The following is a 25,421-nucleotide window of genomic DNA, read 5'->3' as shown; positions in this document are numbered from 1 at the left end:
ATCCGTATAGGGCAGGGATCTGTAGGCTGGTAGAATGACTCAGCTGGAGGGGGAAAGAGCTGCAACAAGGGATAGTATTTATAACAAGGAAGTAGAGTTAGTTAAGAGAGTAAAAACCCCACACCCACATCCTCCCAGCTAAAGTTTCAATCAGGTGCCCATCCCACCTCTCTCTGGGCATTCTCCCTAACACTTGCAAGTAGGAATAAGAGATCCTCCGGAAAAGGGCTTTATTCCAGAGGATCGCGCCAGTCTAGATGGGCTTTTCCCCAAGCCGGAAAAAAAGCGGCGGCCATGTTTATTTAAATCCCGCGGGGGATATTTAAATCCCCGCGGATTTCCCTATTCTGACTTGCCTGCTTTGCATGCCTCTTCCGGAGAAGGGGCCAGTCTAGACGTAGCCATACAGATATAGGCATGCGCGCGCGCACACACACACACACATTCCAGTTCACACTGAGAAATGGAAGAACACAAACACTAATAGCTGTTCTGAGTGATTGAGAATGAACATGTATATAACCATTAATCCCATCCCAGTCCCAATCTATACATTACAGAGAACATATGAATTTAGAGCTTTAAGGCAAAGTAGCAAAACAACTATAAAAGCTGGTTCAAACTATTATGAAGTCTTTGCTCATAGATTGCACTGTTATATACTATGGCTACATTTTTCACATTTAGTAAGTGTCTTTCAAATTTCATTTTCTCTTATTTAGACACATGATTTTAAAATAGTTATTTAAGTTCTGATGTGTTGCTTTTTAATATGGTAAAATTTTAAGCTCATTCATGTTAGCACTGAATTTTTATAACTGATCATTTACGATAATAAAATCAAGTATATACCGAAAAGTAATTTACGATGCCTGTAATGGAATGTTTTATATTAACAGAATGGTTATACACCTCTGCACATAGCTGCCAAGAAAAACCAGATGGATATAGCAACTACTTTGCTTGAATATGGTGCTGATGCGAACGCTATTACCAGACAGGGTATTGCCGCTGTACATCTTGCATCCCAGGAGGGCCATGTGGACATGGTGTCGTTGCTCCTTACTAGAAATGCTAATGTGAATCTCAGCAATAAGGTCAGTTTGCATTATTTTATTTTATTGACACTCAGGAAAAAATTTGTCATGTGATTCTGAGATTTGAAATTTACAAGCTTTGAGGAGCCAAACCAGTCTAGGTACCGTTATTAACAATGTTAAGAGCCCACTGGATGGAGGGAACTTTAGATGTGATACCTCTTGATTTTAAGGAAGGTTTTTGACACAGTCCCAAATAACATACTCAGAACCAAGCTAAGGAAATATAGTCCGCAGGTTGGATGTCCCTGGTATGGCAACACCCATGGTCCAGCAGGACCATAGGTGTTCCTGGATCACAGAGTCCAGTATAAAGAGGTCAGGCCACAGGGCAGGAGTGGGAGAGGAGGGGCATGGCTCAGCCAAGATGGGGAATAACTGGGAGGCAATAGTACTTCTGAAAAGGCTCTGCGGTTATAGTAGCAAATATCTCAGTATTAGCAGGAACATCATATATAGGATTTGGGAGGTAACCATCCCACTCTGCTCAGCTCTGGTGAGACCTGCTAGAGTATTGTGTCCAGTTTTGGCTACCACATTTGTATGGACTAAGTGGAAAGTCAAGAGGAGAGCAACAAAAAATGACAAAAGGTTTAGAAAACCTAACCTATGAGGGAAGATTTCAAAAACTGGGTATAGTTATGCTTGAGAATAGAAACTGGAGGGAGGAATTGATAATTATCTTCAAATACATTAAGGGCATGTGTAAGGGGACTGTTAGCCCCTTACTAAAACTCAGTGGGAGTTTTTGATTGGCCAGCTCCCAGTACCAAAAGGGGAAGGGTCTATGAGAAATCAGGGCCCTGAGACTGACAGACCCCAGGGACAATGGGAAGAGGCCAACACTCTAGCTCAGCCTGATTGACAGGTTGGACAGATCAATGAGAGAATTAGAAGGCCAGGTCCCGTCCTTCATGTGAGCTGGGATTTTCTAGGTCTCTGTGAGAAAAGGAGTGAGAGCTGAGAAGAGCAGCAGGAAAAGCAAGCTGTGTGGAGAGACAGACCTGCAGTGCCAGAGCCAGGCACACACAGCCCAGAGAGTGTAAGCTGTGCTGAGGGGCAGACCTGCAGTGACAGCCACACACACAGCCCAAGGAGCGCAGACCCTCTGCTGAGCAGCAGACCTGCAATGACCAGAGAGCCAAAGGGGTCAGAGAATCATAGAATCATAGAATCATAGGACTGGAAGGGACCTCGAGAGGTCATCGAGTCTAGCCCCCCGCCCTCAAGGCAGGATCAAGCTCCGTCTACACCATCCCTGACAGATGTCTATCTAACCTGTTCTTAAATATCTCCAGAGAGGGAGATTCCACCACCTCCCTTGGCAATTTATTCCAATATTTGACCACCCTGACAGTTAGGAATTTTTTCCTAATGTCCAATCTAAACCTCCCCTGCTGCACTTTAAGCCCATTACTCCTTGTCCTGTCCTCAGAAACCAAGAGGAACAAATTTTCTCCTTCCTCCTTGTGACACCCTTTTAGATATTTGAAAGCCGCTATCATGTCCCCCCTTAATCTTCTTTTTTCTGAGATCTTGTTCATTAATGTAAATTATTTTACTTCCTCTGGGTATTCCATTATAGAAATGCAACTTTCCACATGCTTTTTCTTGGGAATTGGAAAGGAAGAGAACTGATTTTCTGCTTATACATCTGCCAAAGATTTCACAGGGTGTCACATCTGCTCAGTGATAATGTCTGCACCCCTTAATTCTCTAGATGCCCTCTTCTCAATCAGTGTAATTGTACAGCGCAGTTTATGTATGAATTTATCTGACAAGATTAGGAAGGTGAGAGTGAGAAATTTCTCACAAAAATTGTTCCTTGCTCTCAGCAGGTGGAATGGCTCAGTGTCCTCTAAGTGTGCTTCATATGTCACTTGGAATCCTCTGCTTCATTTCTCCGAGTCTAAGCTTAAAACTGTTCATGGGCCTCCATTAGTGTCAATGGCTACCTTTAGCTGAGGGTTCCGGCTTTTATGCTGTGACACACTGTATCTCAAAATAACACCTTGTACTCTAATACTCACCCTGACATTGTGCAAAGTAGCCTTGTGGAGTGCCATTTGAAAAGTCTTAATTACTGTCTTCATGTGTGTGCTATCTTATTTGGAGTTATGAGATTTTACTATGTTTGTTATTGGAATGTGTTATGAATCTGGGGAATGAATGTCCACAGACTAGCTCTTTACAGATAATAAGAACTATAAGCAAAGAACTGAATCCTCAAGTTACAGAAAGTACAAGCAAGAATTTGCAACTCATATGAAGGACCAAGTGCAGAGTGCAAAGGCAATGAGGCTGCCTGACACAGCAAGGACTTTTTCCATATAAAAAGGGGGAACTAAGGATCCTGATCCCCTCTTTCCCCTCATCTACTCTGAAGGCACCAAGATCGTTTGGAAGACAGAAACATGATTGTACTGGGGGGAGGGATCCTAAATGAATAACTTTCCATTTAGCACAGACTGCTGTAAGCTTTTGGATAAGAGGAACCTTGTTGCTTCTAATTTGACTTGGCTTCATAAAATTTGGGAAATAGACTGCAATTTGTCATTTTATTTATTTTTTGTAATCAGTTCTGGTCTTTTATGCCTATGCCAATTATAATCAGTGAAAATCTGTCTTGCTGTAGTTAATAAACTTATTCTGATGTTTTATCCAAGCCAGGGGGGTTTGGGTGAAGGGCTTGGGGATGCTACATAGGCTGATGCATATTCAATTTCTATGTTAAAATGACAGATTTTCTGAGCTTGCATTACTTAATAAGTTACTGAGCAGTACAAAACGGTACATGTCTGGATTGCAAGGCTGGGACAAGGGATATGCAACTGTCTCCTTATACGTAATGCAGGAGTGGACAGTCATAGCACACTGGTATTTGTCTGGGGGTGTATGGCATGCTTGGGGCAGTGCTAGTTGGCAGAGCAGCAGGTCACACAGCTATGCAGGGGCTAGTGCACACTAGACTGGAGAGTCCAGATTGTAGTCCAGAGCATGTCACATTAGTGTAGTGAGCAGGGTGAAATGCACAGCATTTGTACTGAGTGAATCTTGCACTTCACATACTGGTTTTGTGATTTTAAGTGAGACTGTGGCTACATCTAAACTACACAGCTCTGTCAGCAGAGGGATGAAAATGAAGCACTTCAAAAGTGCAAATGAAGCGGTGATTTAAATATCCCGCTCTTCCCTTGCATAATCATGTCATGGCGCTGTTTCGAACAAGCGCCATTTTGAAACTGAAACTGCAGTTTAGACGCGGTTTTTTTCAACAACGGGGTGCCTTTTTGAAAGATCCTGAGAAGTACAAGATCTTTCAAAAAGGCACCCCATTATCAAAAAAACCTGCGTCTAAACTGCAGTTTCAGTTTCAAAATGACGCTTGTTCGAAACAGCGCCGTGACGCGATTATGCAAATAAAGCACGGGATATTTAAATCCCCGCTTCATTTGCACTTTTGAAGTGCTTCATTTTCATCCCTCTGCTGACAGAGGGGTGTAGTTTAGACATAGCCTGTAAGTGTGGTGGCTGAATACAACCAAGAACAGCTTACATTTTCAGTTGATTTGGGGAAGCGGAAGTAAGAGCAGAAAAAGCATAACAATGAGAGAGCACAAAGCAGTTACAAAGGTAGAGCTGTGCCGATTGTAGGTAGCAGCCAAAGTATAGCAGAGAACCTTGGGGCTAAAGCAGCTGGAGGCAGAAGAACAATGGGCCCTGAAAGAGAAGGAAATGACAGCTGCCCTAGAACAGCACATCAGTGTGCCTTGGATCTAAAGCAAAGAGAACCCTACTTTCACACTCATTTTCAGATGTAAGAGAACCCGGTACTAGTATTATTTAAATCTGAGTGAGTGAGTGTTGCTCCTAGAAAACTGACAGGAATGTGAACAGGCATTTGATGCTTCAACTCTCATGCGTATCAAGAGATTGAAATAGGAGAAAATAACCTTGAGTTTTTGTATTAAAACACTTTTGTATAATATCTTCTCCGTAGTTAATATTACATGAAGTAATGTTCCTTTTATAACTCCTGCACATTGTATTTGAAACATTAGCTTGTATATTTGATGCTTTTTTAATTGTAATGTCTTACGATTCAACAAATTTAAACCGTAAATAAATAGACAAATTCTGCCCTTCTTTATAAGCTGCAACCTCATTAGAATCAGTATGATTGAATAAGTGTTACTATGAAAAGAATTTGGATCATAATGTTAACGTATCTCCTCTGCAAAATGATTATTTGTTGCCCCTAATTTACAGAGTGGACTGACACCACTTCACTTGGCTGCTCAGGAGGACAAAGTCAATGTGGCAGAGGTTCTTGTTAATCAAGGGGCTGTTGTGGATGCACAGACAAAGGTAAGATTATTCAACACTAATGTGTAAATATAGCCGAAGGAAAAAAAATAGAGAAAATTCATTATACCTACCTAGGGGAAGTGCTTAAAGTCTCTGAGTCCAATTCAGCAGCACGTTACTTTGGGTTTGTGTTAATGTAACCAAAGTGATATCTTTGAACTGACTTTAGCATTGACTTGAAGTAACATTGGTGAATCAACTATGAATAACTTGCTAGAAAATATACTTCTGAAAATGTAGGATTATATATTTAGTGTTATCCAAATTTCCTTTGCATGGAAAGGCCAGTGTCTTGGCAGTATGTTTATTCTTTCAGTCTTCTCTGATGCTTGGATTGGTTTTGATTTAATTCCATTATATTGTTGTGTTTGGACTGAAGAAAGTAGGCATCCAGTAGGATTGAACTGCATTTTACATTTAAGCAAACTCACATAAATGCTGGAGCTTCCACTATCTTGCTTTTTGCCATTATAGTACAGTCCCTTAGCATCCATTAGTGCTCTTTGATGTGTACTACATGTTCTCACTCCTACTCTGTCCAGCTGACATTTTAAAATATAACAAAATGGTATCGCTGTAAAAGCACCTGCTGTGTTTCAAGCAACATAAATAAAGTAAAAACGAATTAGGCACTCCTGATACTTAGAAATGTTGTATCCCTTACTATGAGCTCTTGTAAAGTGTAAGAGTCAGCAATGCAACTGAAGTTTTCCACTTATACTATATAATGAATAATGTAATCTTCCATCCACTGTTCTCTGAGGGTTAGCAGCCCTTACATGAATAGACCATCCTGGACTGCTGCAGGATGACTCAGTGTTCATGTGTGCACACTTCTGAATTTCTTAGAAGATACGTCCTGTTGCTGAATTAAAGTGCAGTGAGCTATTTAAAGATACAGGCAGCCATCTTTTGGGAAAAATAGTTTATACCATCAAACTAATTTTGTCCAGCATCCAAAATTCAGATTTGACCTGGATTCTCTTAGGGGAAATATAAACATACTGAGCTTTGATTGGAATTTAAATGCAGAAAATATTGTGATGATTTATCCTTGTGTACCTACCTTTTTTATTTTTATCCAATATAAAATACACAAGACCAAAGATGTCACACGTGGTTGCCTTAAGTTTGACATCTGATTCCATATTTAGGCTTCTACATGAAAGTGACCAGATTTCCAGACGTGCTGAGTACTTACAACTCTCTTGATTTGGAAGGTCACTTTTACTTAGGAGCCTAAAGAGCGTGCAAAATCTTAGACAATCAAGTTTGACATTTTTGGCATACGCTCCTGAATACAGCAAGGACTGCATTGTGCCTTGACTTGGGAAAGAGTTCAAGGAGGCACCCTTCCCTGGCACATCATCTTCAATAGGAGGCTATGGTCAATAACAGGGGTAGGCAGTCATTTTTGAAGGGGCAGGGCCAGGAGATTTCCTGTGCTCACCCACTCACAGACCCTGATTGGCCTGGGGTTTGGCGGAGCATGTGAAGCCCCCCAATATCTAGAGAGAACTGCCAGCTCCGCCGTCCCCAGGTTTCGGTTGGCCTGAGGGCAGGAGGGCGGCAGACTGGCTGCAGGCTGGATCAACCACCTTAGTGGGCCAGATATAGCCCATAGAGGCTGTCTTGCCCACCACTGGGGTCCAGGATTGGGGTGCAGGGGGGCCTGTGAGGTCTGGGAGGGAGTTTGGGTGAAGGAGGGAGTTGTGATCTAGGGAAGGAGACTGAGGTGCATGAGGGAGTTCAGGGTTTGGGTTGTGACCTAGGGCAGGAAGGAATTGTGATCTGGGGCAGAGGTTTGGTGTTCAGGGTCTGGAAGGGGGTATGGGGGGTATGGTCTGACCCAGTATGGCCATTCTTATGTTCTAATAAGAAATATAGAGATTCAAGTGACAGCATGTAGCAATATTGGAAACAAATGGTTACAAAGAAAAATATAACTCACATTCTAGAATCTGGACTTAACTAGTTTTTGTCTCATGTTACAGAGCAATAGCTCAACCAAAATCCTCCCTTCTCCTGAAATCCTCCCTTCTTCTGAAATCAGTGAAGTTATTCCATCTTTATATTTGTGCAACACAGTGATAAATCAGGTCCATTCTGCAGCCACTGCTTTATATGTGAATCTCTATTCTACTATCTGTGAGGTGCCCTACAACAGTTGCACTTTCCCTTAATAACCATTCCCCAGCTATTGTTTGGAAGAGCACAAGTAGTGAATAGATCTTTATTGCACATGCACTGGGGGACCACATCTCAGTGGTAGAAGAATCCTCAAGGGTGGTCTGGGGAAGGAACTCATTGTTCAACAGCCAAGACAATTCACAGTGCGCTGCGTTTCATCTTTCTGCACTTTTATCCATGTATCGAAGCAGGACAGTCATTTCTGGAGTAGCATTTCAGATACAAAGCTAATTTAAATTGTTACTGCAGAGGCCCAATTATCTATAATGAGGGGCACCCTGGACTGCTTAGCAATGTTCCCTCTAATCTTTTCCATCCATGTGAGGATTTTTTCCATCCATGTGCAGAATAAATGTTCTGTGCACCTTGGTGTGTCTGAATGTGTACCACCATAGAAACAAAAACCTTAGCTGTGAGTGCTCTGCTAAGTAGCCGTGCAACATTTGAATCTCTCCCGAGCAGCTGCAAAAGCACACATCTTACAGGGAATGCTGTTGCTTAATCTTCCTTCTACCATGTTAAGCCTCACTTTCTACTGCTGGGGACCATTTTCCCATAGGGAGAACATTTCCACCTATTTTCCTTCCAGAATTTGATCTGAGCAGCATGAGTCAGGTGTGTATGACCCAGCTTCTTAATTAGTGTATAGAACAGTGGGATAGAGGTCAGATTGCCAGGCACTGGAGAGCAGGCCAAATTTAGATCATCTGAAGACACAACTCTGCCAGAAGCTACTTCCTGCAGTCACTGTTGGAAGAAGACCTGGGAGGTTGTGTGTCCCTTAGGGACCACAGCTTCTAGAGAAACTCTGAAGATCTGAGTTTATAATGAAAGAGCTGACAAACTATTTACAGTCATGGTCACCAACAGGTTGATCACGATCGACTGGTTAATCGCGAGGCCTCAACCAGTCAATCGCGAGGCGTCCGGTCCGCCCCCCCATTTTCCGCCTACCCCAGAGAAGCCCCACTACCTACCTCCAGCGAAAATGGAGGTAGTGCCAGCTTCCTGTGGGTGGACGGAAGTCCCGCAGCTTAGCGCCACTTCCGGGGGTTCTGGAAGTACGCTGGCTGCTCTGCTGAGTGTGCTGCAGGAGGGGGCAACAGCACCAAAGGAGGAGCACAGCGATTTCCCTGCACCAGCGCAGGAGGGGTGAGTCGGCCCCAGGGCAGACGTGTACGGGGTTTCCCTGCACCGTGGCGGGGGGGTGTTTTGGCCCCGGAGCAGGCACACGCAGGGTTTCCCTGCACCACAGAAGGGGGGGATTTTGGCCCCGGGGCAGGCGCGTGCGTGCTTTCCCTGCGTCGCCGGGGGAGGGGGAGAGAAGCGGCCTGGAGGAGGCACGTGCCAGCTTCCCTCGGGGGGCGGGGGCGAGTCCTGGGAGGAGGCAGATGCAGGGGACTCTCTTCCTCCACTGGCACCCTGCTCCCACTCTCCTGCCCCCAGTTTCCTCTCCCCTGCCCCCACTCCCCTGCCCCCAGTTTCCTCTCCCCTGCCCCCACTCCCTTGCCCCCAGTTCCCTCTCTCCAGCCACAGAACTCTGTCCCCACTACCCTGTCCCCAGCCATAGAACTCTGTCACCACTCCTGTCCCCACTCCCAGAACTCTGTCCCCACTCCCCTGTTCCGAGCCACAGAACTCTGTCCCCACTGGCACCCTGTCCCCTGCCAAAGCACCCACTAGCACCCTTCCCCAGTACTATGTCCCCTGTTCCCACAAACACAGTTGAGGCCACATTACTGAAGCTTTGGGGGGGCAGGGTTGGAGGAGTCTTTTTTTGCATCTCACTTGTGTGGCCTCAACTGACTTTTCTTGGGTCAGTGACCCCTGACTCAAAACAGGTTCCTTGCCCTTCTCATAAATAAAGACAATGCAGAAACTTTTTGTTTGACATAGTATTTTATTTAAAAATGAAGCCTGGCCAACAAACCCCCAATTGGGGCCAAGCCCCCGTCTGGCCACAGCATCATAACACTCCTGCACTCCCCTTTCTCCCAGACCCTACATCTGAGCCTATCATACACTGGAACCCCCTGCCCTGAGCCCCTCACATACTGCAACCCAAATTCCTGAACTCTCACATCCAGAAGTCTGTGTACCCTAAACCTACATCTGACCCCAATGCTGCCCGGCCTGGCACCTCCTCCCTAAGCCAGCGTCCCCTTATCCACCTTCTCCTCCATCCAGATTTCCTCCCAGAGCTTGCACCTCTCATCCCTTCCCACACCGAAATCCCTCATTCCCACCTCAGAGCCTACACATCCTGTCTCAACACAGCGAGGTTACGACTAGACTGCAGGAATTTTTCAGGATTCTGGAGATACCTCAGAAAAACACTTTTGCATCCAGGGATGCATTTGTTCTTCCACTTCTTTTAGTGGAAGAGCAAACATGCTCTTTCGGTCACCCTTATATTCCTCTTTCCATGAGGAATAAGGGGGCTTCCAAAAGAAGGGGGTTTTCTGACATTTGGTCCAATCTAGACAGGCCAAATGTTGGAAAAACCTCCTCCTACAGAAGAATTGGGGGAAAAAGCCGCAGTATAAGGATTGGGGATAGCAAGTGATGGAGAGGAGGAGAATAGAGAGGGCAGGGCTTCAAGGAAGGGGTGGGGCTGTAGCAGGGCCGGCCTGAGCCCTTTTGGCGCCTTGAGTGCGGGCACGCAGTGCTGCTCCCGGGCACATGGCGCATGCGCGGGGCCACCACCAGGGCGCGGGACTGCCCCATGGCGCATGCGCAGGCCAGCTATGGCTGCTGGCATGCAGCCCAGAGACCGCCCCCGGGGCACACGGCGCATGCGCTGCCCAGCCCAGCCTGGCCACCGCTGCTGGTGCACGCGTGTGGCTGTGGGGGGAAGGGCACTGCTGGCCGGCGCCGCGGGGCCGGTCCTGTGGGAGCTGGGCGCGCGGTGCCTGATAGCAGCTGTAAGGGACGCTGCTAACCCCTTACAGCTGCCATCATGCACCCCCCATCAGTTGGCACCCTGGGCAGCTGCCCGGTTCGCTCATGCCTCTGTTCGGCCCTGGGCGGTAGATCTTGGCTTGTTCTGTCATTTAAAAAGTGATCTTGAGTGTAAAAAGGTTGGAGACCACTGATTTACTGCAATCGGAAACACCCTTCCTCCTAATAACTAGCTGGTTCTTTTTCTTCATATTCTATCATTTTCTCCTCAGGAATAACATTATCTTTAATCATCATTTATACATCTCGGTAAGCCAACATAGCATTTAATGAACATCTGTTGCTTGATGTTGCAATCTTTCATCGTGTGAAAACTTCCTACTTGTGTGTGCCTGCACTTGGATCACTGGGCCTACTCAAAGGAGTGAGGAATAGGCAGAGGACTAAAAGGAAAGGGAAGATTGGGCTGAGACACATTTTTTGCTTCAAAGGAATAGTAGGGAAGTAGTAATTGAAATTTTCTGGAATTTGTTGAGTTAGAGTAGTTGACTATAGTCTCGTCTGGAACACTCTCGGAAATACTGTCTGGCTTAAATATCATATGTAGTTTCATTATAATTATTATTCATTAGGGCTTTTTTTTCTTAGCATTTTTTAATGTGTTTTGGAGGAAAATATGAAAGGAAAAATAACCACTGGTTGTACAGGCTTCTCCGGCAACAGTCACTAATCTCAGAGCTCTGGTGACTTCATTCAAGGATGCTGATGACTAACAAAGCTGGCTTTGCATAACAAAGCAATCTTAGTGAAAACTGGCTTTTTCTGGTTTTTATGCATAACTATGTTTACTCAAGCACCACTGAATAAATGGGAGGATAGTTCACTATACCATAGAATCTGTCTGGCTAGCAAATCCATGCTTGAATGATACCAGTGCAGTAATAACAGTTTACTACCGACCACCTGACTAAGATGGTGATAGTGACTGTGAAATGCTTACGGAGATGATAAAGACTATATCAAAATAGAAAGTTCAGTAATCATGGGGATTTCAACTCCATATTGAGAGGGTACATGTCACATCATGATGGGATGCTGAGAGAGAATTCCTAAACCTTATTAATGACTGCATCCTAGAGCAGCTAAACTTGGAACCAACAAGAGGAGAGACAACTCTTGATTTAATCCTAAATGGAGCACAGGTTCTAGTCCAAGTAATAAATATAGTTAAACCACTCTATAATAGTAACTATAATGTAATTAAATTTAACATCCTTGTGAAATAGAAAATGCCAAAGAGAACCACCACAGTCGCATTTCGCTTAAGAGGAACTACAATTCAACTGAGGAAATGAGTTAACTGGAAATTAAAATATACAGTCACAAGAGTGAAATGCATCCAGTATGCACCAACACTTTGTAAAAGCACCATAATAGAGGCTCAAATTAAATGTATACTGCAAATTTTTAAAAGAATAATGAGGACCAGAAAAATAATTCCACCTTGACTAAACAACAGAGTAAAAGGAACAGTTAAACATAAAAAGGCATCCTTTAAAAATTGGAAGTCAAATCTCACTGAGGAGAATAGAAAGGAGCATGAACTCTGGCAAGTCAAGTATAGCAGTATAATGAGGCAGACCAAACAAGAAATTGACGAGCAACTGGAAATCACAGGAACTAATAGCATTTTTAAATACATTAGAAACAAGAAGCTTGCCTGTTGAGGTACTAAAGGCTATTTGTAGAGAAGCTATATGAATTCTTTGAATTGGTCTTCACTGCAGAGGGTATGAAGGAAATTCCCTCACATAGGCTAATGTTTTTAGATGACAAATCTGAAGAACTGTCCTAGATTGAGGTGTTAGTAGAGGAGGTTTTAGAATAAATTGATAAGAGTACTAAGTCACCAAAATCAGATGCTATTCATCTGAGGGAACTCAAATATAAAATGGCAGAACTGTAGTATGTAACCTTTCACTTATATGGGCTTCTTTACCAGATGACTAGAGGATAGCTAAAGCAATGTCAGTTTTTAAGAAATGTTCCAGAAAAATTATCTTGGCAATTACAGACTAGTAAGCCTAACTGCAGTACCAGGGAAATTGGTTTAAATTATAGTAAAGTACAGATTTATTAGACACATGCATGAATATGATTAGTTGGGGAAAATTGAACACAGCTTTTGTAAACAGAAATTATGCCTCAACAGTATACTTGAATTCTTTGAGGCAGATCAACAAATATGTGGGCAAGGGTGATCCAGTGAATATAATGTACTTGGACTTTCGGCTCTTAAGCGAAGTTGGCAGTCATTGGATAATAGGGCAGATTCTCTCACAAGTCAGTAACCGGTTACAAAATATGAAACAATTATTTAGTAGTAGTAATAAATGGTCATTTTTTCAGAATATACAGGGGTAAATGGGGGTGTTCCCCAAGGATCTGTAGTAGAACCAGTGCAGTTCAACATATTCCTAAATTATATAGAAAAATAAATTAAAATTGCAGACGATGCAAAATTAATTAAAATAATTAAATCCAAGCAGACAGGGAAGAGTTACAAATAAACTTCACAAAAATGGGTAATTGGGCAACAAAATGGCAGATGAAATTCAATGTTGATAAATACAAAGTAATGCACACTAGAAATCATAATTCCAAATATACATATAAAATGATGGCGTCTAAATTAGCTGTTACCACTCAAGGAAGAGTCTTTGGAGTCATTGTGGATAGTTCTCTGAAAACATCTGCTCAATATGTTCTGGCACTTAGAAAAGCCAATAGAATGTGAGGGACCATTAGGAAAGGCCCCCAGATGCCATTATATAAATCCATGGTACACCAACAACTTGAATATTGAATGCAAATTTGGTCACCTGATTTAAAAAAAAAAGATGTAGTAGAATTGGAAAAGGTACAGACAAGGACAACACATTGATATGGGGTATGGAAAACATGCATATGAGAAGAAATTTTTAAAAATGGAACTTTCCAGGTTGGAAAAGGGATTACAAAGAAGGGACATGATAGAGGTCTACAAAATCATATATTTTGTAGAAATAAGGGAGTGCTGTTTACCATTCACATAACACAGGAAACACTGGTTATTCCATGAAATAACAAGGCAGTAAGTTAGAAACAAACAAACAAACAAACAAAAAACACTGCATCACACAAAACAGTCAGCCTGTGGAGCTCATTGCTAGGGGATGTTGTGAAACCCGAATCTAGAATGGGTTAAACAAAGAATTAGATGGTGGATAGATTCTTCAATGGCTATTGGCCAGGATGATCAGGGAGGCAAGCCCATGCCCTGGGTATCCTAAGCTTCTGACTTCCAAAGTACATACATCTAGTACACCCAGAAATTGGGAGCAGATGACAGATCACTCTGAAGTTTCTGGCATCACTAGTTTCTGGCAGGTCCTCTAGCATCCAGGCCTGGTGCGGTGCAGGGCTCGCAGGGCTCCCAGGTGCTGGTCCCAGTACTTCTGCTGCATGCTGGTGGTACGGAGCAGGCCTCGGGTGCGGGAGCATGTCCCGGACAGGATGGTGTATCCTGCACGAGCAGCTGGTGCAGCTGTAGAGAAAGAAGAGAAGTGGTCAGTTCTCCCTAGGGACACAGTGGATGATGCTCAGCCCCCCCCCACCCTTCCCCCACCCTGCAACGTGAGGGCGACTGTGCCCTGCACCAGCAGAGCCGATGTGCTTGCAGAGGCCATGGTCAGGATGTCTGGTTCTCCCCAGGACGGGGAGCTGCCCAAGACTGCACCCATGTCCCTGTGCCGTGTATAGTGTGGCTGGGGTGGGGGAGATGTCCCCTGCCTCTGTGTAGAGGGAGCGTATAAAGGGAGAGTGTCCTGCTGGGTCCTGCCCCGGGGTCGGGAGCGTGTCAGGTCTCTTCACACACGCATGTGCCTGTTGGGCCACGGCCCCTGGGTGTCACGTAGCTGGAGCCACCTGCCCAAGGGTAGCATGGCACATGCTCGCACTTGCACAGGTGGCTGCGTGATCTGTGGGAGGCATGGCCCACGCGCGTGGTCCCTGGTCTCCCTCTCCGCCTCCCCCCCAGGTTGGGTACAGTGCTGGCACTTACCTGGCATGGCCTCCCTGGACGACCCTGCCGACTCCGGTGCTGGAACAGCAAGCAGTGGCCCCTCTGGTGTGCCCGGGTCTTAGCCCTCCTGTCCCGGTTCGCTGCCTCCCGGGCTGGTGCGGACCGCCCCGCCCCCCAGGAGTGGGTTGAGGGCGGGGAAGTAGGGGCAGGTGTCAGCCCCTGCTGCAGCGCTGCTCCTGGTGGCCCTGGCGTACACCTGCCACAGCTCTTTCATCTTCAGGTGCACCTGCAGCCTTTCCTGGCCATAGTGGCCACTATGCGACTGTAGTCGGCCGCATTCCTCCACCTAGTGCAGAGATCATGGAAGTTGGGGGCCTCCCACCAAACCTCAATGAGGTCTATGATCTCTGCACTAGTCCATGAGGGCGTGTGCCGTCTACGGCCCCTGGCGCCACTGGGTCAGAGGCAGAGACTGCTGGCAGGCCTGGCTCTGGCAAGTGCCTTCTGGCCAGAGTCTACTCCTTTAAGGGCCCCGGGGTTGGGGGAGAGGAGAGGAGTTTTCCTGGTTTGGCCCAGAGTAGCCACCAGGGGGAACTGGGAAGGGCTAGAGGCCCCCTAATTTGAAATAAGTGTCTACACGGCACTTATTTCGAATTAGCTATTTTGAATTAGGTGTTATTCCTCGCAGAATGAGGTTTACCTAATTCGAAATAAGTGCTCCACTACAGGCAGTCCCCGGGTTACGGACAAGATAGGGACTGTAGGTTTGTTCTTAAGCTGAATTTGTATGTAAGTCGGAAGTGGTACATATTGTAGGGGAAACTCTAGCCAAACATTTCTCCAGAGCTCCAGAGAACCCACACCTCACTTCCCTCAGTCCTTTATTCTCAAGCTGAGATGTCTGCTGAGAAAAGCCGCTCTGTCTCTCCCTGGTCTTCTGGGGGGGGCGCTAGCTTCGCGTCTCCCTGGTCTGCTGGGAGGAAGCAGCTAGTGCAGGGTTGCCTCACCCCATTTGTAAGTAGGGATCTGATGTAAGTTGGATCCATGTAACCCGGGGACTGCCTGTATTTCGAATTTATTTCGAATTAGCAGTTTGTACGTGTAGACAGCTATTAAAGTTAATTCGAAATAACATCTGTTATTTTGAATTAACTCTGTAGTATAGACATACCCTTGCTTTCCTAGTATGGCTGAACTCTGACAAGAGGATGAATATCCTTTTGAAGTTCAGTATTATTTGGCTGTTGCACAGTGGCTTTACTTTAATGTTACTTTCTGTGATAGCCTGAGAAAATAAAACCAGATACTGGATTGCTCAAGGAGTTAGTAATGGGAATTGGAACTTCCTTCTCAGTGTGGCCTTTTAGAAGCTAGCACACATCACTGATTATCAAAAATCATAGGCTTTTGGGCCTATGTCTGGAATTGATTGTCTAAGTCTAGTTCCTGATCGGCAAGTGTCTGGATAATAAAATCAACACTAAAGTTGGCATTTATTTGTATCTTTGGTAATATTCTTACCAAGAATTGAGAAATGATAGTGATCAGTTCTTCCCTTAGGCTACGTCTAGACTGGCATGATTTTCTGCAAATGCTTTTAACGGAAAAGTTTTCCGTTAAAAGCATTTGCGGAAAAGAATGTCTAGATTGGCACGGATGCTTTTCCGCAAAAGCACTTCTTGCGGAAAAGCGCCCGTGACAATCTAGACACGCTTTTGCGCAAAAAAGCCCTGATCGCCATTTTCGCAATCGGGGCTTTTTTGCGCAAAACAAATCTGAGCTGTCTACACTGGCCCTTTTGCGCAAAAGGACTTTTGCTCGAATGGGAGCAGCATAGTATTTCCACAAGAAGCACTGATTTCTTACATGAGATCGTCAGTGTTGTTGCGGAAATTCAAGCGGCCAGTGTAGACAGCTGGCAAGTTTTTCCACAAAAGCAGCTGCTTTTGCGGAAAAACTTGCCAGTCTAGACACAGCCTTACTGTCTGAATTGGATCTTCTAGTTCAGTGTTGGGGCAGGACAGCATGGGAAAAGTTGCATTGCCTATGCACCTTGTCTATTGCTAACTAAAAGTGTTCATTTTTTCTTCAAAGATGAAGAAAATCATAATCTTACTTTTAATTAAAATAATAAGCAATTTCAGAATTAAAAGAGAATAGAGGAATTGTAGGATATTGGAAATAATGTTTGAAATGCTCAATCGTGATTATTTTAAGTGTATCTTTCTAGCATATTATCAGTCATATATATATTGGTTACTACCATAGTTTTTAGCTACATGTTAAACTGTGAACTGGCTATTGCAATGGAAATTTCCACACCCTTAATAAAACTAATTGTAGAACTTTGCAAGATACTTTATGAAGTGAGATCTTGCTTGAGCAAAGCATTTAAACATACTCCTAATCTTAAAGATGTACTTGTGTGCTTTGTTGAATCAAGGTCTTATTGGATTTGCGGTGTCTTCATTTAGAGCAATTTTCAGCCTAATCAAAGACATCAGTGAAACACTATTCAATTGCATTCATTTTTTAGCTCTCTCTCTGTCTCTCTCTTCAGTGTTAAACAGCAGCAGCAAAAAAAATCCAGAGCATCCTGAGAGTCAGCATGAAGAGAGAGATGCAATAATTCAAGCTGTTAGGATTTATGTTTATTACTGGAACAAATGGAGAATATTGAAAAGTTACCCACTACATGGAGCTTTTTATACTTTTCTCCTCCCAAAATGGGGGAAGGGATAGTTGTATCTTCCAACACAATAATATAGAATTGAAAGGCCCAATATTTCTGGGTTAATTTTTGTCAACTATTGCTGCGCTCTCCCCATCTGTTAGCCCTTATGTTGCTGTCCATTCTTAAACTGATTAGAAGCAATGTGATCAACTGATTACCATGAGATGACAAAATTAGGAGCCACATTAAAAAATCCTGATTTTCTTATAATAAAATATTATTTACTGGTAAGTCTGCTGTGTTCTATGCTGGTAAATATTGTTTTAACCCCAAAACCAAAACTCATCAGCATATTAAGTTTCTATAGTTTAAAAGTTGTTAACAAACATGTTTAGCTTCCTATTTGCCCATCTACAAAGTTCTGAGACTCCAGATTGGTGACTCCAGGTAGCAGTGAGAATTGCTTTCTTGCTCTCTACGCTTGCTGAGCTGTGTAAGCACAGAATCTGCCAATTGGCATGATTCAGAAATCTTAACAGGATATCCATGTGCAATGAGGAAGTCAAGAAATAAATATAAATGTAGATGTAGATGACTGCCAAACTGAAAAGCTATTTGGTAGCTGGGAAACAAACAATATTCTCTTTGGGTTTCAGACTTAAGTAGGCATCTCGGTAATTAGTTTTAATTTTGTGTTTTGACTCATCTTAGGCTCTCCATGGGCACTGGCTCCCATTCCCCCTCTCCCCTCATTCTGTCTCTGATGCAGAGGCAGCGGGAGAGCGTGCGTATAATCGTTAAGATCAACCGATGACCCATTGGTTAATGATGTAAATGGCTGCACCATGACATTCCTAATTGATAATGAAAGCTATTTGCTAATGGAAAGAAACCTTGTTTTAAAATGTCCAGTGCTATTGTTTGTGTTCCATGTTGTCTTGTCATATCATACTATCTTTGCTGATGGTGGCACTACATTATATAGCACATGGAGCATGATCAGACATGACATGATATGACCACAAGGTACTGGAAATTTAAGAGAAAACCTTCCAGGAAGGCTCACTGCTCTAGTGGTGGCTCAATATGCTGCTTCACATGGATCAGAGTTCAGTGGTTTGCTCCCAGGCTGGCAGGTGCTGAAAATGCCACCAAAGCAGCCTGCTAAACCCAGAGGGGAAGGATGGGAGTGCCTTATGTCACTCTCCAGTGAGCCTACTACCCTTCAGCATGCCTAGCAGAAAAGCAGCATCAATGGCTTCAATGAGAGCTGAATGCAGCTGTCATTTCTGGGGCACAAGGTAGCCAGCTGTGCTTTTCAGTCTCCAGGGGATAAATAATAGAAAAGAAATAAATGGGTGGAGGTCATTCAGAGTTCAGATATGTCCCTCTGTTCTCTTCCCTACCCCACACACTTCAAAAGGGACAAAAAGAAAATCTTTCAGAGTTAGCACTGGACCTGCTGTCTGATTTAAATGGCTAGCTAGTCAGCAGTGAGGAAAGAGCCAGAGAGAAAATAGTAGTGTAGGTAATTGTTCCATTTTCAGCTTACAGAGATACAATAGTGGTGCCATTAAAATCTTGACATTTACCAATTGCAGTCAGTAAATTTCAAGTAGTACTTAATTAAAATAGTCTACTTAGTAGTTAAACTTAGTAGTTTCTTTAAATGTTACCTGATTTATGATTTGCTAGAGTAAAGGCATGGACATACATACACCACAGTTCATAGTAATTGGCACATCTAACATGCCCACAGGATGTTTTGAGATATTAGTCATTTTTTAATGGACATGTTGGGGTCTAGTTTAAATTGATATAAAGAAAGCACTGAATCCAAATGTGGCAACCACTGAAACATCCTTTCAGTGTAAAGCATGCAGAGCCATTCACATCTGCATTTTCCTTAAGAGTCATGGCTCAATGAACTGAACATCAGGTAGGGAGTGGGAGGTCCTGAATTCCAATCCTGACTTTGGCATTCCTTTCCCAATGCATATGGGCAAGTTTCTGAACCTCTGCCTGAGTTTCCTACTTAGTATAATAGGATAATCCTCCCCTATCCAACAACCTACTGGGTTAGTCTTTGTAAGGTAGATGGAAAAAGTGTTCTTTTTTAGTTGCCTCTCTTCTGAACTGTCTGTCATTGCAGCCCCAGTCTGACTATAATTAAGTAGGCTTATTTATTAAGGAAAAAGAGATAATGTCTGTATATAGGCAGATAAAATGGGAGGAGATAATTGCATTGGAAGGGATAATCTGATCATTTCCATCACTTTGTAAGAACCTCAAGCTTTTTCTGATCAACTAACTATGTTCCCATTATAGTAAAAGACAAAAAAAAAGAGTCGGGGGGAACAGCTTTGGTTGTCTCTGATCTGTTGCATTTTATAGGATAACTTTTATTATCTAACATTTTCACTATTTATGAAGGTATTTGTTACTATTCTTTACATGTTTCAATACATAATTTGAATTATTTAAAATGTGAGGTGAACAGCTAATAGATTGAACAGTATGATTTCTTGTTAATACATTTGTAGTTATAGAGGCAGGCTTATATTTTAGTTCTCAACTAGAACTCATGCCAAAAATATACATGGATAGCTAGATTCAATTTTATAAGTGATGTGGTCATGAGTCTAATTTCCCTTATTCATTTAAGCATCTCACATTCTGACAACTCTTCAGTTTTGATGCCGTTCTGGTGGGCATTTCTGAACTGTACAACAATAATGAAAGTCAGGTAGGAAAACAAAAAGGAGAAAAATCCATGTATCCGTCACTGCAGATGTTTGCCATGGTGTTCCACTAACAAAACCCCAGCTTCCGCTACTCCCTGAAACGTAAGGCCGAGAACACATTGGGTAATTCTACATTGCAACAACACACTGGCCTATGTCAGCTGACTCAGGCTCTAGCTGCAAGGGTTATAAAATTGTAATTTAGTCATTTAGGCTTGGGCTAGAACTTGAGCTCTGGGGCTCTTCCATCTCCTCCCGCATGCCCCACAGATCAAGCTCAGCAAGCCCAAGTCAGTTGACATGAGCCAGCCATGGGTGTTTTATTGCAGTGCAGACACATACTTAAAAATAGTCTCCATGCCTGAGAACTTCAAATTCACCATCAGGCATTCTGCCTCCTAGGACGCACTTTGGCTCTTCTGGTTAGGATGGAGTTGACTGTATATTCCATCCAATTTTATTGTTGTTTAATGTGCAGTAGTACCTAGAGAACTGGGTCAGGAATCAAGACCCCACTGTGCTAGCCACCATACACCCACACAATAAAAAGACTAAGAGAATCCCTACTCCACCAAGGTTGCAGACTAAACATATGAGAAAAGTCTATGAAGTCAGCAATAAATACAAGAAATACAAGGCTGCTTCCAGCTTCCTTTTATAGGTTCATTTTGGATAGGGAAGGGAAAAGGTATGTTCTGCAGGGAGGCAGGGATAAGAATAAGAGGACTGAGCACAAACCTGTCAGAAATGTTAGTCAGGATTTTTTCTACATCTTGAAAAACAAAACAAAGAAAACCTACCTCAGCTTTCCTGTTTTATATTTAGTTTGTCAGTAAATGTGTAGAGTTATTCACATAAGGTAGTTGGTTATGTTAATATATTTCTTCTTTTTAAAAATATTCCAGATGGGATACACTCCATTGCATGTTGGCTGCCACTACGGAAATATAAAGATTGTTAATTTCCTTCTGCAGCAGTTTGCTAAAGTTAATGCCAAAACAAAGGTGAGGTTTTCTTTTCCTTCACTTGGTTTATTTTGTTAAAAAAAATAAAAAATCCAAACCTCTCCTGAACCCTTCAAATGCTTCTGTTTTTCCATCCTTGGCAGAATGGATACACCCCTCTACACCAGGCAGCTCAGCAGGGACACACACATATCATTAACGTCTTGCTCCAGAATGGTGCATCACCAAATGAACTCACTGTGGTAAGGGACAAGAGAAAAACATGTTGTGGGTGGTTTCTTTTCTAGCATGTTAATGCTTTCCCTACAGTAAAAAGTTCTGTGCCACTACATCACAACAATGGAAATGTAGAAGAATGGGTGGAGGGGTAAGGAGTAAAACAGATCAGCCAGCCTGTTGTCTTAGCTATGATACATAGCCACCTTGGTACTCTAGTTTTCCCGAAAGAACAGATACTTGAAAATGCATTCCTAAGAAAATACAGTGACATATGGGGGAATTCATATTTTTAAAATTATGACAGATATTTTCAAATTGTTTTTGTGAGCATTATTTTCCTATGTTAATCAATATAAACTTTCACCTTTACAAGAAATTATAGGGGTGGTGGCCAGGAACATTATTTACTGACAGTAAAACTTTATAACCATTAAAGCACAAATGATCAGCCTCATATATTAAAATATACAAAATAAATATCCTTAAATTGAACTCTAAGATGTTCTCAGGCAGAGATTTTCTTACTTTACCTTTTTAAAATTTTATTATTACTGATGAAACTTTTTTTTCATCAGTTTGTGTCTGTGTGGTGAAATCAACCTTTTCTGATATTTACAGATAAAAATCTAATCTTTCCAAACATGGTTAGTAGTTAGCCCTCTCCTTGCCATTTATGTGAACAGTTAAATGTCTAATATTATATATCCTACTGCCTGGACTTTTTATTGTGTTGATTTTAATTTTTTTTAAATTGTGACATAAATTTTATTGAATTTATTTCTTGTCCTTGTAATTAATGCTTATCCATTTTTTACATATTTCAATTTTTAGAATGGAAACACTGCCCTTGCCATTGCTAAAAGACTTGGCTACATTTCCGTTGTGGACACATTGAAGATAGTGACAGAAGAGACGATGACTACAATTGTAAGTACAGTATATCTCAATAATGAGTGTCAGACTTTCTTAATCTACAAAGTTCTCTGATAATTGTATAGATTTCAAAATTATTGCTAAAAGTGATCAGACATGTATCATATAGTAATATAACATCTGCCTGCAGTGTCGTTTAGAACAAATTTATGAAAAATTGCTAAAATTCAGCTAATATCAACCAACAAAATATATTGAGTGACAGCACAAACTAAATTGAAATTACATAGTGTAAATAACCAGGGTCCCAAATCTTCACTAGATCTGCCTGGGTCCAGTGCTCTATCTGTGGTTATCTAATGGCAAGATTGGGACTTGGGAGGAGGTAACTTTCCTCAGATGGCTTTGTAAACAAACAGAAACCAACACAGATCCTCTCTCTTTGAAAGAGGCCCAGTTCTTCATGTCTGCAGTGATTCACTCAGTTCTCCATCGCCCACCAGTGCCTTCAAGTAGTAGTACATAAAAGCTTTTTGGAAATAACTTTATAGCATTTAGTTTAAAAAGCAGTTCTTACAAACAGACAAAATTGGACTGGACATGACTAGAAGTGTTGGCACTTTCATTATGGGCTGCTTTTTGAAGGCAATTAAAATATTAAGTCCCAGTGTTATTTGCTTGATCTTCATCTTAAATATCTTATTTCTGTTGCAAAGCATTTTATTGTAACAGTGCCGGTGACCATAACTGAAAGAGATTAGGTGAAACCTAATGCTCGGTTGTTCTTGGTTCAGTTACTTTGTACATTTTACTAAGATTCTCTGTTTCTCCTTATAGACAATTAGTTTCTCCTGTAAATTGCGTGGGTCTTTTATACAGCAATAAAAGAGAAAGACAAAAATTTTGAATAAGAGGAAAGTTTGATTGTAAAAGCAAAAAATGGGCAAGGGAGAGGCTGACATACTGTTTACAATGACATTCAGCTCATTTTCGAAAACTGACAACCAGGGGTAATTTACAGGTACTGTCGTATCACACACCTCCAAGTGTGGGGATGCCCAGTGCAGGGGGTGGGAAGTGTGATACAACAGCACCTGTAGGAAATTGGGAAGTATTGAGTGGGTGGGCTATGGACAGGGTGTGAGAGTGTGCAGGATACAGGAATCAGAGCAGGAGCTTAGGAGTTGGAGGCTCAGGGCAGGGGCTATGTGGGGGTGTAGGAATCAGAGTTGGGGGCATGAGGAAGGGCTCAGTGCAGAGGATTGGAGTGGGGGGTGCAGGAATCGGGATTAGCAGGTGGGGGGTTCAGGAGTCGGGGCAGAGAGTTAGAGTGTATGGAGATACAGTCAGGGTTGGGGTGGAGGGGTTCAGAAGTGAGGGCAGAGAGCTGGGAGTGTGAGGACCTCAGAGCAGTGGGGATGTGGGGTTCAGGTGTCAGGGCAGGGGACTGGAGGTGTGAGGGGGTCTTTGAGCAGAGGGCTGAGGTGTATGTAGGGATGGGGAGCAAGGGAGCCATTTCAGGAGGACAGGGGAGGGGGATGCAGCTGCACAAACCAGGACACTGCTTCTCTTCTTGCCTTTCCCCTGGTGGTTAGGGAGCGAGGGGAAAGTGCATGGCTTGCGTGAAGAGTCCTCCCTTCCCCTTGCAGCCAGGAGGGAACAGAATGCACACAAGCTGTCAGAGAAAGAGGAAGAAGAGTAGCAGAGTCCTGGTACACATGGCTGCAGCTCCCCCCCGCCCTCCTGAAATGGTGCCAGAGGGGCTCAGGGCTGGGGCAGTCCCTGATCCATGTGGGGCAGTCAGCCCCTTTCACCTGCCTCGCTGCCTGCTGCTTATCATGGCACTCTGAGGAGAGCCCGAGGAGCCCAATGGGGAGAAGCTGCACCTCTTCTTGCAGCTAAGCTCCCCAACCTGCCGGCTCCTCCTTGCCGGAGCAGCGCACTGGGGCACACCACCTTACTTTCACCTCTTCGGACTGCTCTGCAGGTTGATGGTGTCCCTTTAAAAAGAGGATATGTAGGCCCTGGCCTGCCAAACATGCATCTGCATAACTGTATTCACATCAGTATTCCCACTGAATTAAATGGGTACAGTCACATGAGCGAAGTTACTCACATACACAAGTGCGCCTTATTAATTTTGTAATAAACAACAAATGTACTTAAGGCTCATTTTATAAACAGGCCCACTGTTGCTATTATTTGATTTATCTCATCTTACATTGTCTCCCAAGCAAACCATTTCAGATTAATGCCTTTCAATTTGGAAACACATGTGACTCAGCAACTGGTGATCACTTGTTTGAGAACATTAATCCAGTTTAATTTACAACTTTCCAAAGTTAGCACTGGCTACAAATTGTTGTTAAATTCATGTTGTAAATTAAAGGAAGCTGGAATTTACTGATATTGAATGAACATTTTAAAAATGCATACACACCTCAACCTCAAAAGAAGGAGATACCTCAATTTGGTGGTTTAAGTAAGGTGAACCCAGTAGAAATAACTCTGATGCCTCAAATCATAGGAACTATATAAAGTAGGCAAATTGTTATCTGCCACTGGCAAACTGGATGGATTGGACCACTTCCAAAACTCATTCATATAGGTTTGCAATAATAGGGCTGACCACTGTGACACCAGCTATTGTTTGAGAGTTCACCTGACATTCTTTGGGGAACCTGAATGCACATACCATACTTGGGCAATTCTGTACCGTCTATGGAATGCACCCTCTCTGTGCTCCTGGCTAGTTGGCGCTATGTGATTGCAGGGTCACAAGCATGTACTTCCGGTATAGCTCCCTGCTTAATGGTGTGATTTCATTGACATCTGTTAACTAATCTTCTCTTATTGTCATTAGTGGGAGTAATTGTCTTATCGTCATTAGCATGACTTTCTGCATCAAAAGCTGGCTTTTGTCTTTGTTAGTTCATGTGAGCTATGGATCCATACCCATAAATGGATATTGTTAGAATGATAAATACAAACATTCATTTGCTCCTTCTATTTTTGTCCCAGTAAAGGAAGTGGATACTTTCGCATTTTTTTTTCTTTTCCAATTGATGGCTGCTAAACAAAGTTATCAAAGGAAGTGGTCCTGAGGCATCTTGTGCAGATATTTGTTGAAACACAAGCAGCACTGGATTTTTTGAATTATCGCATAAATCAAATCCACTTTGTAACTACAAAGGATCAGATCATGAGGTAGCAATCTGCTCTGAGTAAGGGAGTGTGTAGTTACACTGTCCTTAGAGCCCAGAAGGGAAATTGTAACTCTGCTCATCTGGAGATTGAGTAAACTGCTCTGTGAACTTATCTGACACT

At 43.0% G+C, this 25,421-nt stretch overlaps 1 protein-coding gene across 5 annotated transcripts in view; it reads left to right on the top strand.

Annotated features, from left to right (window-relative positions):
- The window catches only part of ANK3 (ankyrin 3), a 350,441-nt gene that overhangs the window by 183,851 nt on the left and 141,169 nt on the right, over nucleotides 1–25,421 (top strand). For all 5 annotated transcript variants that reach the window (XM_075934865.1, XM_014573512.3, XM_014573510.3 and 2 more), the window contains 5 exons: nucleotides 900–1,097; nucleotides 5,367–5,465; nucleotides 20,943–21,041; nucleotides 21,146–21,244; nucleotides 22,053–22,148. In XM_075934865.1, the coding sequence (XP_075790980.1) occupies nucleotides 900–1,097; nucleotides 5,367–5,465; nucleotides 20,943–21,041; nucleotides 21,146–21,244; nucleotides 22,053–22,148 (591 nt within the window). The remainder of the gene's footprint in view (nucleotides 1–899; nucleotides 1,098–5,366; nucleotides 5,466–20,942; nucleotides 21,042–21,145; nucleotides 21,245–22,052; nucleotides 22,149–25,421) is intronic.

Source organism: Pelodiscus sinensis, chromosome 8 (assembly GCF_049634645.1).
Source record: "Pelodiscus sinensis isolate JC-2024 chromosome 8, ASM4963464v1, whole genome shotgun sequence".
Lineage (NCBI taxonomy): Eukaryota > Metazoa > Chordata > Testudines > Trionychidae > Pelodiscus > Pelodiscus sinensis.
The sequence above is the reverse complement of the archived record's forward strand: the minus strand, read 5'-3'. Positions and strand labels throughout refer to the sequence as shown.